Source organism: Leucopleurus acutus (genome assembly GCF_964270905.1).
Source record: "Leucopleurus acutus genome assembly, chromosome: 16".
In the NCBI taxonomy this organism is placed as follows: domain Eukaryota; kingdom Metazoa; phylum Chordata; class Mammalia; order Artiodactyla; family Delphinidae; genus Leucopleurus; species Leucopleurus acutus.
In genome coordinates, this window is record NC_139158.1 from 57,975,198 (window position 1) to 57,988,408 (window position 13,211).

At 43.6% G+C, this 13,211-nt stretch overlaps 1 protein-coding gene across 2 annotated transcripts in view; it reads left to right on the forward strand.

Moving 5' to 3' along the window:
• DNAAF9 (dynein axonemal assembly factor 9) overlaps positions 1-13,211 on the forward strand; it is a gene marked incomplete at its 5' end in the record, with an annotated part of 146,909 nt that overhangs the window by 75,784 nt on the left and 57,914 nt on the right. For both annotated transcript variants that reach the window (XM_082858006.1, XM_082858007.1), the window contains 7 exons: positions 3,191-3,278; positions 4,423-4,499; positions 6,456-6,500; positions 6,868-6,913; positions 10,420-10,531; positions 11,561-11,635; positions 12,564-12,610. In XM_082858006.1, the coding sequence (XP_082714132.1) occupies positions 3,191-3,278; positions 4,423-4,499; positions 6,456-6,500; positions 6,868-6,913; positions 10,420-10,531; positions 11,561-11,635; positions 12,564-12,610 (490 nt within the window). The remainder of the gene's footprint in view (positions 1-3,190; positions 3,279-4,422; positions 4,500-6,455; positions 6,501-6,867; positions 6,914-10,419; positions 10,532-11,560; positions 11,636-12,563; positions 12,611-13,211) is intronic.

The window sequence follows — 13,211 nt, forward strand, 5'->3', positions numbered from 1 at the left end:
CTCTATAAATCTTTGCCCTTAGTGTTGAGATGTGGAGGATTCTTGTCATACCTGGAAGTGGCCAAGCTGTTTGGCAGTGTCCCTGACGGGCACTTACCTACCTACCAGGACATACCCCTCTGCCATGGCCTGGTCAACAATCTTCAGGATATGTTGAACCTTGGAGCTGTCATTTTGTTATGTGTTGTTTCTCTTTTTCTTCTACCTTATTCAAATCTCTTACCTGCAATGCAGAGGTGTGGTGTGAGAGCCAAGGAGGAAATTGAAGGTGTTGGCAGTGTGATGTGGCACAATGGAAAGGCACCAGGCTGAGAGCAGACCTGAGTTCCTCTACAGGCCCTACTTGTTTCTTCTGTAAGATGAGAGTGTTAGACCAGATCATTTCTGTGTTCTTCCTGCTATCAAACTGTTGATGAGTCCAAGCTCGCTCTGCTCGCCACACAACAGGCCAATAAATTGGGAGACGAGGTGTTGAGGCAAGGAGTAGAGACTTTATTCGGCAGACCAAGAAGGTGGCCAAATAACCATCTTACCGGGGTTTGGATGCCAGTTTCTTTTATAGAATCAGAGAGGGAGAGGTGGTGAAGCAGTAAAGTAAAAAGGCCGTTTGTCTTGCAGAATATCTCCTGCACTGGGAAGGGGTTGTGTTAATTTCTTCTTTTCTTCAGCCATTCACAGGTGGGCAGGGTCAGGATGTCTCTCTGTGAGCTGAACAAAGGCCTTTTAGTTTAACAGTCAGGCAGAGGGTCAGGGTTCCCTGTGGCAGGCCATTGTGTATGCTTACAGCTATAGATAGTGATTATAATAATAACAAAAGCAATGAAAAGCAAAGGTTAAAGTAAAAGAAACAGAACCAACGTGGAGTCAGAATTTGCTCTTCCCTGTTACAAAACTCCTTTCGCCTTCCTTTACCTGTTACAAGATTCTCAGGCTTAAAAATAAACATATTCTTAGATAAGGCAGTTACTTGCCAAACCCCTCCCTTGCCTTTGAGGCCTTGTGGATGAGCCCCTTCTCTCTGTAATTTTCCTAATAAGACCCTGGGTCTCCTTCCCCTAAGGCAATGGTTCTCAACCGAGGGCAGTTCTACCACATTACTCCCACCAGTCCCTCCCCAACCCCCCATCCCCAGGGATGTTTGGCAGTGTCTGGAGACATTTTTGCTTGTCACAACTGAGGTTACTACTGAGAGGCCAGGAATGCTTCTCAACATCCTATAATGCACAGGGAAGACCTCTCAACAAAGAATTAGCTGGCCCAAAATGCAGAGATTGAGAAACCCTGCCCAAAAGGGAACCAGACTTGGATTTTCTAGGAATCTTCATGGCATTCCCTGTCTGGCAAAGAAAAAAACCTTCCTTTTTAAATAAATTTATTTATTATTTATTTTTGGCTGTGTTGGGTCTTCATTGCTGCTCACTGGCTTTCTATAGTTGCGGCGATAAGGGGCTACTCTTCGCTGTGGTGTGTGGGCTTCTCATTGTGGTGGCTTCTCTTGTTGCCGAGCACGAGCTCTAGGCAGTCAGGCTTCAGTAGTTGTGGCACGCGGGCTCAGTAGTTGTGGCACGCGGGCTCAGTAGTTGTGGCTCGCAGGCTCAGTAGTTGTGGCTCACAGGCTCTAGAGTGCAGCATCAGTAGTTGTGGCCCACGGGCTTAGTTGCTCCGCGGCATGTGGGATCTTCCCGGACCAGGGCTCGAACCCGTGTCCCCTGCATTGGCAGGCGGATTCTTAACCACTGCACCACTAGGGAAGTCCCAAGAAAAAAACCTTATAATGTCTTTGGGAAGTGTGAAGTCAGATAGGAAGCACAAAGTTGGGCAGGAGCAGGGGATGCTTCCCCTCAAAAGCATACTCTATTCTGTAGATCAGGTGAGCTATTTAGAAAGTGGTCTCTGGCTATTAATTTGCATTTAGAGACTGTCATACAGAGTGAAGTAACTCAGAGAAAAGCAAATATATATTAACACGTGTATGTGGAATCTAGAAAAATGGTACAGATGAACCCGTTTGCAAGGCAGAAAAAGAGACAGAGACATAGAGAACAAACATATGGACATGAAGGCGGGGGTGGGGAAAGGTGGGGGATGAACTGGATGATTGGGATTGACATATATACACTAATATGTATAAAACAGATAACTAGGGCTTCCCTGGTGGCGCAGTGGTTAAGAATCTGCCTGCCAGTGCAGGGGACACGGGTTCAAGCCCTGGTCCAGGAAGATCCCACATGCCGCAGAGCAACTAAGCCCATGTGCCACAACTATTGAGCCTGTGCTCTAGAGCCCATGAGCCACAACTACTGAGCTTGCGAGCCACAACTAATGAGCCCATGTGCCACAACTACTGAAGCCTGCCCACCTAGAGCCCGTGCTCTGCAACAAGAGAAGCCACCACAATGAGAAGCCCGCACACTGCAGCGAAGAGTAGCCCCCACTCGCCGCAACTAGAGAAAGCCCGTGTGCAGCAACAAAGGCCCAACACAGTCAAAAATAAATAAATAAAATTAAAACAGAACAAAACAAAACAGGTAACTAATGAGAACCTGCTGTATAGCACAGGGAAGTCTACTCAGTGCTCTGTGGTGACCTAAATGGGAAGGAAATCCAAAAAAGAGGGGATATATGTATATGTATAGCTGATTCACTTCACTGTACAGCAGAAACTAACAGAACATTGTAAAGCAACTATACCCCAATTTAAAAAAAAATTTTTTTCATTTAAGTGGAGCGAGTCTTCTCTTCAATTGGATAATCTCTTTTGCCCCCTGAGGGGTCCCACCCTGAGGTTCCAGTAGCAGCCAGCCCTTAGCAGTCCTGGGGAGGAGACGACTTGAAGGTGTGCTGTGGTTGGTTCCTGGAAAAGCAGCAAGTCTGTGTCATGATACCTTTCGGGTCCTCGTAGAGGGTCAGGGAGTCTACATAGTTTTCTTCTGTTGGATCACAAACAGGGAAGGTTGGTCTTTTGAGCAGAATTAAGAAAAGGTGGTTCTTATCATGGTTTAACAAGAGCAAAGTAAAAATTGGAACGGGGCATATAGCTTTTAAAAGGTCTAGAAATCAACAAGTTCTGTTATTATACTTTTCTCATTCTGTTTAAAAATCTGTTTCTTAGAGAATGTCATTTATGTGCACGCAGCTTTTGATGAAACCTTGTGATGCTGTAGTTAACCCTTATTTTTTGTTTTTAAAGTAGGCTCTTGTCACAGGTATATGCTGCTGTTATTGAGGCTGTTTTGGCTGCCATTGCATGTTATGCTAAAACTTCCAGTCTAACAAAGGTAATTTAAATACCGCATTTCTTTTTCCTTAGTAGTTATTTTAATGTGAAACTTTTTATCGATCTGTTTTTAATTTGGACACCTTATAGTACTTAATTTTGTGTGTGAACTTGGGCACCAAAGAGTTGCCTTTAGTGTGCTGAGCTTGTCTTATGAATGACAGCTAATCAGCACTTCTTTGTAGATATCTGGTTGTGTTAAAAAAAAATCATTCTGGAGTATATTGTTTTACTTAGCAGTTTTTTAAAAGTCTTTCAAAAGTTAAAAAATAAAGAAAAATATAGATTGTTCTGTGAATTTTAATAAAGTTAGATAAGTTGATTTTGAGCTACATAGTTTTATTTCCTATAATTCTGTGTTTTAAAAAATTAACTAAAGATTAGAAATTCTAACTTGTCTTTCATAGACAGGCACATGTGTTCCCTTTCTCTGACCGTTTACTTCCTTGCTGTTTTGTGGTTAACCTGCTGTGCTGAGTTAGATTCTATATCTGACCCAATGACAGATGAGAACGAGTTGGCTTGATGCCTCCCAGTGCCAATAGGACCTTTCCTGAAGCAAACCATTTGACATTGGAAAGGTTGTGTTGTAGATATCAAAGAGACTATCGCCTAGTCACCAGTTCCTTGTCACCAGTTCCTTGCCATCTTCCCTCCTCACTGAACTTGATTCCCCCTGTACTTGGGATTTCTCAGCCCTTTAGCTGAAAGCTTATGCAAAACAGTAGGTTATTCTTCAGTATCAGTTCTGCACCTTTGTTTTTTAACTGATTTTTTATAACTTTAGTTATTTGAATGTGCTTAGCATCTGGGCAGAAACACTGAGGGCAGTGATATCTTGAGGGGAGTAGAAAGCGCTTTTCCAGGCCTCACAATGGCACCGTCCCAGCTGGTTACAGGTCACCAGATCAGGTTCCAGTGCCCACCTGCCTGAATGAAGTGTTTTCATGTGAACCCAGACCGAAGAAAGCAGGCTCCTGTTTCCCCTAACAAGATGTTTTCACTTTAATCTATTGATGTATACAAAGTAGTCACTTAGAGGGGATGGGAAGTGTTCTCCTGGCCATATGTGAGAAGGGCCCTTCTAAGTGTATTCTTTCCTGCTGTGAAAGCTAATTGTCTCTGTTTTGTTACTGATTTTACAGGCCAAGGAGGTAGCTGAGCAGACCTTTGGATCTGGGTTAAATTCCTTTGAGTTGATGCAGTTTAAGGCAGCCCTACAGTAAGCAATAACTGATATTGTCTATAAAAGCTTTTCTTTAATGTTTGTGTTTTAAAAACCCTTTTCTCCTTTGTATTTGATATTCTGTCTCCCCTTTGAGAAATGTTCCAGTAAATCAATAAGATATGTGAAGGAGAGTCATTCATGATCAGGGTTTTATTTGAGAGGCCAAGGAGCCAAGGATGGAGGAACTGTTTGAGAGTCAGACACACTGCCTGAGGCTGGAATGGGAAGCAGATCAGTATTAGAACTGACAGACCTGGGTTCAGAGGTTAGAAAGATGAAGCTGGGGACATGAGTGGTGAGGTTTGTTAGGATTAGGGGCCCTGGGCACATGAAGATGGTCACTGCTTAGAAGAGAGTTGCCCTGAGCCTCATCTGCCTCTCAGATGGTAGAAACCCCTGAGCCTGGCCATGTCTCAGGGTCTAGAAGGTCTGGGAATTTGGCTTCCTGGCAGTCTTCCCATCACACATGTCCTGGCATATCACAGTGGATCTCTGTGTAGTCTTTGTCCATAGCTAAACCTTCTTGAACCCAGTCCACTCAAGCTTCTGTCCCATATGAGGACAACTTGGTGTACTTTTTTGTGAAGGAGACAAAAGACACCAATATCAGAGAGTTTCTTTAAGGACACTTCTGGGATGTGCCCTGTGGTACCTCAGTTCCATACCCCACATTTTCTTACATCTGCAGCCCTGGGTAGTGAGAGGGAACATTTGGAAAACTAAGTTAGTTAATGATCCAACAAGAAGAATTCTATTGCTATAGCTCCAGGAGTGTAGGAAAGAACCAGAACTCTTTGGTGCAAAGCTGTAGGCTTGCTTCAGGTTTCTTTTCCTTTCTTCTGGGTCTTCTGAATCTTGTAGCTCTGACCACGAGAGGGGAGGGCTAGAGGAAATTTGGTCCCTTAAGGCTGTGTGCTGACCTGAACTGTCTGTTCCTGGCAGACCTGAGTTTAAGGAAGCTTCTTTGCTTTCCAGCTGTGTGACCTTGGGCAAGATAGGGAGCTCTCTGTGCATCTGTTTCATTATCTTCCTGCCCTGTAGAGTGATTGGGCAAGTGAATGGGAGCTGCTGTCTCAGTGGGTTCTCCTCTCTTATCATCGGCATGGCTGACAAAGTCATTCCATTCCTCCTGTCCTCGGGGCCTTGCCTAGCCCACTCTGCCTTTCTAGGGCAGGCCACACTCTCAATCCCATGGCCTCCTGTGCATGGGGTGTACCACCCTGGCTGGAGGAAAGAACAAGGAGAGAATACATTCCAGGCAATAGGAGGAGAGTCTTCCAGGGCCAGCCCTCCACCCAAGAGCCCCACTTCCTTCTCTTCACATAGTCACTTCCCTCAAACTGCACCAAATTAGCAAATCTTCTCCCAAGAGGGACACGGGAAGTTAGCATATGACTGACTAGTACTTGTTAAGGCAAAAAAATTAAATTTAATTCAATTTAGAAACTTTCTTTTACAAAAAGAGTTGATGCCAAAAGGGTTTTCTGGTTATTCCTCAGTTCTGAAGGCCTGACCATGCCCATTATTACATAGCAGTTGACTGTGGGTAGCAGTCTGACTCCGAGCAGGGCTGGCAGCTTGACTTCAAAGGTGGTGAAGAGGAGGAGGAGCAGGAGAATATGTCAAGCTGTGGGCCAGAGGCCTGGGGCAAGTAGAGGTTTACCCTCAATCTGCCATGGATGGCAATCACATAGTTCTCTCCTGCTCTGTCCAAGAGTCAAGATAGCCCTGAGAATCTGCACAGAGGCAGGGCCGTGACTGGAGTCAGACACTGACCCCATGTTTGCTGATGGCATGATACCCTAAGGCAGGTAAGGACGACACACACCTCACTGGTGGCTGTAAGAGCCCAGCACAGGTGCATTGCAGTGGCAGGTGTCTGGGGAGGATGCCAACACAGTGGTCACAAAAGCAGACTGACTTTTGTTTTATTTTGTTTTGGGTCTACAGCTCCAAGATGGCTTTTCATATACATGCTGTGAATAATCAGGGAAGGTAAGTATATGTTTATGGTGTGTCCTCACTGGGGGCAAGTTTTAGGAGCAAAATGAAGAGCAACTACCTTGTAACTGCTGGCATGGATGATCTTTTCACCCTTCTACACCTGGCAGTGGCATCACTCCAGGGCTGGGCTTGGAGGTGGCTGTGCTCAGCTGAGGCCCTTTGCCCTGAATGCTTTCCACTGAAAGACTAGGGTGGGTTGGGGGCTGAACCTAGTTCCCTCCAAGTGGAATTCTGCATACATGCAACCCAGTGTTTTGAAAATCCCTGAGAGAGATCTGAGTGTGAGTTGCTTCCAAGTTGAAAAAAAGAGAACACTGTAAATTTAATATATGTCTCTCCCATCAATTTCCTCTTGTAGAATTGTGCCTCTGGACAGTGAAGATAGCTTATACTTTGTGAAGACGGTAAGCAGAGCTGTTACAGGTCAGCTGGCAGGGAATGGCCTGTAGAGGACCATCTACAAGGGGTGAGGTAGGAGTGGGTGGGAGTCTTAGGCAGCCCACCCCTTACCTGAGAAAACTAGTCTACTTTCAGGACTGTTCCAGCTGCAGTGGTGGTGAGCCTGTGCTTTCTGAGGGTGTCCAGCAGCTGTACAAGGCTTACCACATCCACACTCCCATGTCTAGGTGCCCCTTGGGTGCAGAGTCTTAGCTGGGGAAGGGGGGTGTGAGGGTGTGGGGGTGGTAGACACCTCTTCCTGAGATTAGGAAGGCTTCTTCCAAGTGGCTGAGGTTTCTCTGACCTCACATGGAAATGGGAGCTGATGACAAGCCTACCTCAACACAGACCAAGTTTTCAGTGGCTTCTCTGTGTTCCAAGGCCTGTGTTGATGCCCTTTTTTTAAAAAAAATTAATTAATTAATTTATTTATTTATGGCTGCATTGGGTCTTCGTTGCTGCCCGCGAGCTTTCTCTAGTTGGGGCGAGCGAGGGCTGCTCTTCGTTGCGGTGCACGGGCTTCTCATTGCGGTGGCTTCTCTTGTTGTGGAGCACAGGCTCTAGGCACGCTGGCTTCAGTAGTTGTGGCGCGTGGGCTCAATAGTTGTGGCTCGTGGGCTCTAGAGCATAGACTCAGTAGTTACACGGGCTTAGTTGCTCCACAGCATGTGGGATCTTCCTGGACCAGGGCTTGAACCCGTGTCCCCTGCATTGGCAGGCAGATTCTTAACCACTGCCCCACCAGGGGAAGTCCTTATGCCCTTATTTAACAGGCGCTTATGAAAATAAAAACTAACGTTAAAAAAAAAAAAACTGGGCCTGAGGCTCCTATGAAGTGGGGTAGTGAGAACAGAGCTTTCTGACCTATGTGCTGAAGGCAGAACTAATGGGCCAAGGGAATGGGTGTAGAGATGCAGAAATATTGGTCCCTGAGGTGAGCTGGCGTGGTCTTGGGGAGCCAGGGTTTCTAAACCAGTTGCTCCCAGCCACATCCAAATCCTCTGTTTACCCCAGTGTATCCTGATATGAAGAAAATTGGCAAGCAATGCATAAGAGGATGGTGGACATCCAGCCAAGATTCTGGCTGTAGTATATATGGGTACAAGTTGTACCTTCAGTCCATTCTGTGGCTACTGCCTGAACCTTAATTTCAGTGAGCTTTTGGTCATAGGGAAGTGGGTGGGCAGATGTGGATGACTTGGTGCAAATGCATGCCCACTGCCATCACCAGGGGACAAGCATAGTGTTATCTCATCTACAGAGAGTGATACAACATGGGTAATTTTTTAAGGTTGTGAGTAGTTTCTGTGTATATAACATACCTGCTCCCTGTCTCTGTCAGTATTTTGTGGTGATGTTCTTTTAGAGCTAATGGAGACTTTTTTGTGACATTATTAAGACACTGGGAAATACTTTCTGATATTTAGGTAATAATACTTTGTCTCCTTGCTGGACTTTAGTTTCCCTGACTTCTCTTCTTAGACTCTCGTGCAATGCTCTGGAAGATGCTTTGCACTGGAGTAGGTGATTAGCAGTCCAGTAGAATCATACTACTGTGTTAAGTACACATTCAGCAGCAGCTAATGAAATAGGAAAGAAAAGATAGGATGTTGGTGCTTTCTGTCCAAATCCTATCCTCCCTTCCAGGCAAAGATGAAGTTCTGTCTCCTCCTCCAAGCCTACCCTACTGATTTCTCCCTACAAGTACTGTATTCCTATAGGAATACATAATTAGGGAATAAATTACATAAATTAGGGAGTAATTCTATAGTAATGTGTCACATGATGACTTCTATGTAAGAATGCTCTTGTCTCTCCAGCTATACTTTATAGGTTTCCTGAAGATAGGAACGATGCTTCATATTTTTTCTCTCCCCATGCCACATGTGGGAAGTACATAGCAAGTGTCTAAAAAATACTACATGTATTCTTTTTAATGTCCTCTCTCCCCTTCCTCAACACCAGAGGCCAAATAGGGAAGTGCGGGATTAGGAAACCACAGGATTTGTCTTCCTAATTGATTTGGGAACCTAACTGATCATTGTCACTTAAGAGGAACCATGTAGCCCAGGAAGGTTCTGTGTCTTCAGATACTAAAAATTCTTTGAAACAAATTTAGATAAACCTTCCAGTTGTCATGCCTAATGAGAAAGTTAACTGAAATATAAAGCCTGTCTGTCACTTTGTACATTCCTTTATCACAACGACATGGATGATTAAGGACTTTAACTATGGTTTTTTTCCTTTCAACTCTTCTGCCATCTTTTTGTTTTCTTCTTTATAAATTTATTTATTTTTTATTTATTTATTTTTGGCTGCGTTGGGTCTTCATTGCTGCGCGGGCTTTCTCTAGTTGCGAAGAGCGGGGGCTACTCTTCATCGTGGTGCTGCACGGGCTTCTCATTGCAGTGGCTTCTCTTGTTGCAGAGCTCAGGCTGTAGGCGCACAGGCTTCAGTAGTTGTGACACATGGGCTTAGTTGCTCCGCGGCATGTGGGATCTTCCCAGACGAGGGCTCAAACCCGTGTCCCCTGCATCTGCAGGCAGATTCTTAACCACTGCACCACCAGGGAAGTCCCCTGCCATCTATTTGAGAATCTAACAGTCCCTTCAAGAGGCCTAGGTCTTTTGTCTCTGTACTGAGGATAGAGCAGGGATCCCATATGAGGACAACAAGGTGTGAAAATGAGCTCTGGCTTTAGGAGCTCTGTACCTGGCCATTCAGCATCATCAGGCCAGGAAGGCCAGGAAGTGCTCATCGTGCAGCTTATCCTATGTCCTTCACCAGATCTTCACGGTCATCTCAAACTCTAACTCTGGCTTGTACCAATTTCTGCATTTCCTCTGCTAGATTCATCTCAGAATTATGTCATTTTCAGTGGTTTTTAACTAAATTATAGCCTTCTTACCAGCCATTCAGGAGCTTTCTCTGAGTTGCTCTAGTTTTTTTCTGGCCTGCTGAAGCCTCTATTTTTATTTGTCTTGGCCATTAAAGCTCGAACAGCTTTCTTTTAATTTTTTGGTACTGAAAGGAGCATTTGCATGTTTTGACAGGTATCCAGAAATATCCATGAAGACATGTATCCCTCTTTCCAGATTTGTTCAGAACTCGAGCCCAAACCAAAGAAGGAGTGGATGAACATGTAGACACACTGGGAGGTGACACTGGTCATGGTTAAGAAGGAAGGCTGTTGCATTGCCATTTAGGGAGGATAAGCAATTTGAGGGAATTTACAGAAACTTAAAGATATTCTTCATCTAGCCCAAGTCTGACCAAGGAGCAAAAGCCTGGGTGATCCTGAAGTCCTCTCCCAGTTTGAGATGTATTTCAAGATATACTTGAGTTTTCCTTAGAAATTCTCCAGTATTCTTTTGCCATGTGCCTTAGTATTTTGTGGTCTGTTTCTTATGGATTTTTCCCTGTATGTTTAGGACTGACAATTGGACTAGCTCTGGTTTCTTATTTGATACAGGCTTGTATGACCATCTATGACATTCCTGACTTGCTGGGAGGAAGTGGGTGCTTAGGATCTGTGGTCTTCTCAGAATCATTGTTGACATCTCAGATCTTGGTTAAAGAAAAGGGTAAGTGTATGTCATCTTTGGAAAGCAAAACTTGAACTTGTTTATATGTATATATATATTTTTGGCAAAATAAACCATAAACTAAATCAAAAGACCAGCAATAAACTGGTGAAAAGATTAGAATACTTAAAATAAACAAAGGGTATATTTCCTAATTTATGAAGAGCTTTTATAAATTGATAAGAAAAAGACAAGCTACCCCGTGGTAAATGGGCAAAAAATATGAGCAGGCAGTTTACCAGAGTGGAAAACAAAAAAAAAATTTTAATATTTTAAAAATATATATATTTTAATGTTTATACATACACAGACACACATAATTGACCCCTGAACACAGGTTTAAACTACACAGGTCCACGTATACACAGATTTTTTTCAGTAAGTACATACTACAGAACTACATGTTCCATGGTTGGTTGAATCCGTGGATGTGGAACTGTGGATACAGAGGGCTGACTGTAAAGTTACACATGGATTTTCAACTGTGCAGAGGATCAGTACCCCTAGCCCTCACATTGTTCAAGGGTCCACTGTATGTAAATGTATATATATATATATGAATATGTACAGCCTTACTAGTAGTCAGGAAAAAAGCAATTTGAAATAATAATTAGCAAATTATGTTAGCAAAAATAATTTTTTTTTTACCCATTATGTTAGCAAAAAATTCTAGAGAATGATAATATCCAGTGCTAGTAGGATGAGCTTGATAATGTTTTGTTTGGTTTTTAATATGTACATCTGTACTACCTTGACAAAAATTAAAAGTGTAGATAAAATGGACTCTTTATTTAAATATGTATTTCTATTTGGTGTAAAAAGAACAGAGTTAATCACATGGGGAAGCCTTTCTCCATCCCCTCATTAGACTCCCTGTACCCAAATGAGGAAGTTTTCATTTTCTGAAGGCCTCAGACTCTGTATACTAATAAGAGGAGCCCTCACTCCTGAGAAGGGGAAGCAGTCTGGGGCCTGCAAGGTGGGCTCTGGTGGTGGGCAGTAACCGGCATATCTATGGTCTTCCTGCAGATGGCACTGTTACCACAGAAACCAGCTTCATAATCCTGACAGCTGCCATACCCAGATTCTGCTCCTGGCTGGTTAGTGTCATTCATCAGGTGAAAGTGGACATAAACGTGGAGAAACTGGGGAGAACGTTTAAGAAAGAGCCTCTTCATTGGGTCCTGGTGGGATGTCAGATCCTTACCTAGCCACTTTTCAGGAATAGAAGTTTTTATCTCTGCTCTTTTTCTTTATACAGACGAATCTAGTTTCTTTAACTTTCTTATAATCTTGGAAAAGTTCCAAAAGAAAGGAACTCAGTTATCTGGGTCCTGTTAAATTGTGAAAGGGAAAAATTAACACCCTCATTTTACAGATGAGGAGACTGAGGTTTAGAAATTGACCAACCTGTCCAAGGTCACAGGGAAAGTGAGAAGTGGATCATGTGCTCCCTTTTCTGGTCAGAATAGTTGCTGCTGAATTTTTACAACCACGTCTCTACATGTGGAATCGTCCCATCTTCATCTGTGGGACTTGATCTGAAACTCTGGTGCCTTGGGACACAGAAAATATGACAGCAGTGAGTCTAGTAATGGTCTGAGTACCTATTTCAGAATCTGTTTATATTCTGTTTCTACAATCCTGACATGAATAGAGGAGAGCAAGAGTCATCCTCTAATGTGAACATGTTTAAATGAGAACACATTCAAAATACTTTAAAATGTTCTCTTTCCTTCACCCCTAAAAATAGTTTTCTCCGAAGTGAAATGTAAGTGGAGACTAACATATCCTCTCCACATATCGTAGGCTCATTTAGCTGGACTTTAGGTCCCCATGAGAGAGCCCATCATGGCCTGGTGCTCTGAGCTTTGTGACCAGCAGCCAGCTCTGCCAGCCATCAGGGCCTGAGAACACTGGATTTGGTGGAGGAACTGCTCTCTTAGAAATATGTGAACACAAGGGAGACCTAGCAGAGTTTTGCCTTTGAAGTAGTAAACTGAAAATCTGCACTCCTTTTGGACACAGGTAGAAGATATAGAAGTGAAATTTTCTGAGAAAACCCAGCAATCGGTTATGGTAAGCAGCCTTCTTATTCTTAATGTTAACATCATATCAAAATGAAATGTAAACAGTTTATAAAACAACTTAAAATATTTCCTCTTACTGCTAATCTAAATGTTCTGTACCTTCTTGTCTCAATTCCTTTTTGTATTCTTCCCCTTCCCAGTAGAGCTCTAGAAATAACCATATATGAGGTACAAACTAGAGGGATTCTTTCTGCCACTTAAACCTTTAGGTGTTTTTTCAAAATCTCCCAGTACTTTTAAAAGCAGATCTCAGGGACTTGCCTAGCTGTCCAGTGGTTAAGACTTCCCGCTTCCAGTGAAGGGGATGCGGGTTCAATCCCTGGTCGGGGAACTAAGATCCCACATGCCACGTGGTGTGGCATAAATAAATTACATACATGCAGATCTCAAATTGGCCTAGACATGTAGAGCTAAGAGGTCAAGGCTTTAGGCCAAGGAGAAGCTGCCTCTTTTATCAGAGGATATAAATCTACGGGAACATGAACAAGCATTGTAGACCATGGTGCCTAGACTCAGAGAGGACCTTAACATTCTTTTTCTCAGCACGAGTCACGAATACCAGTAACATGGCAAAGAGCCAAGCAGTGCCA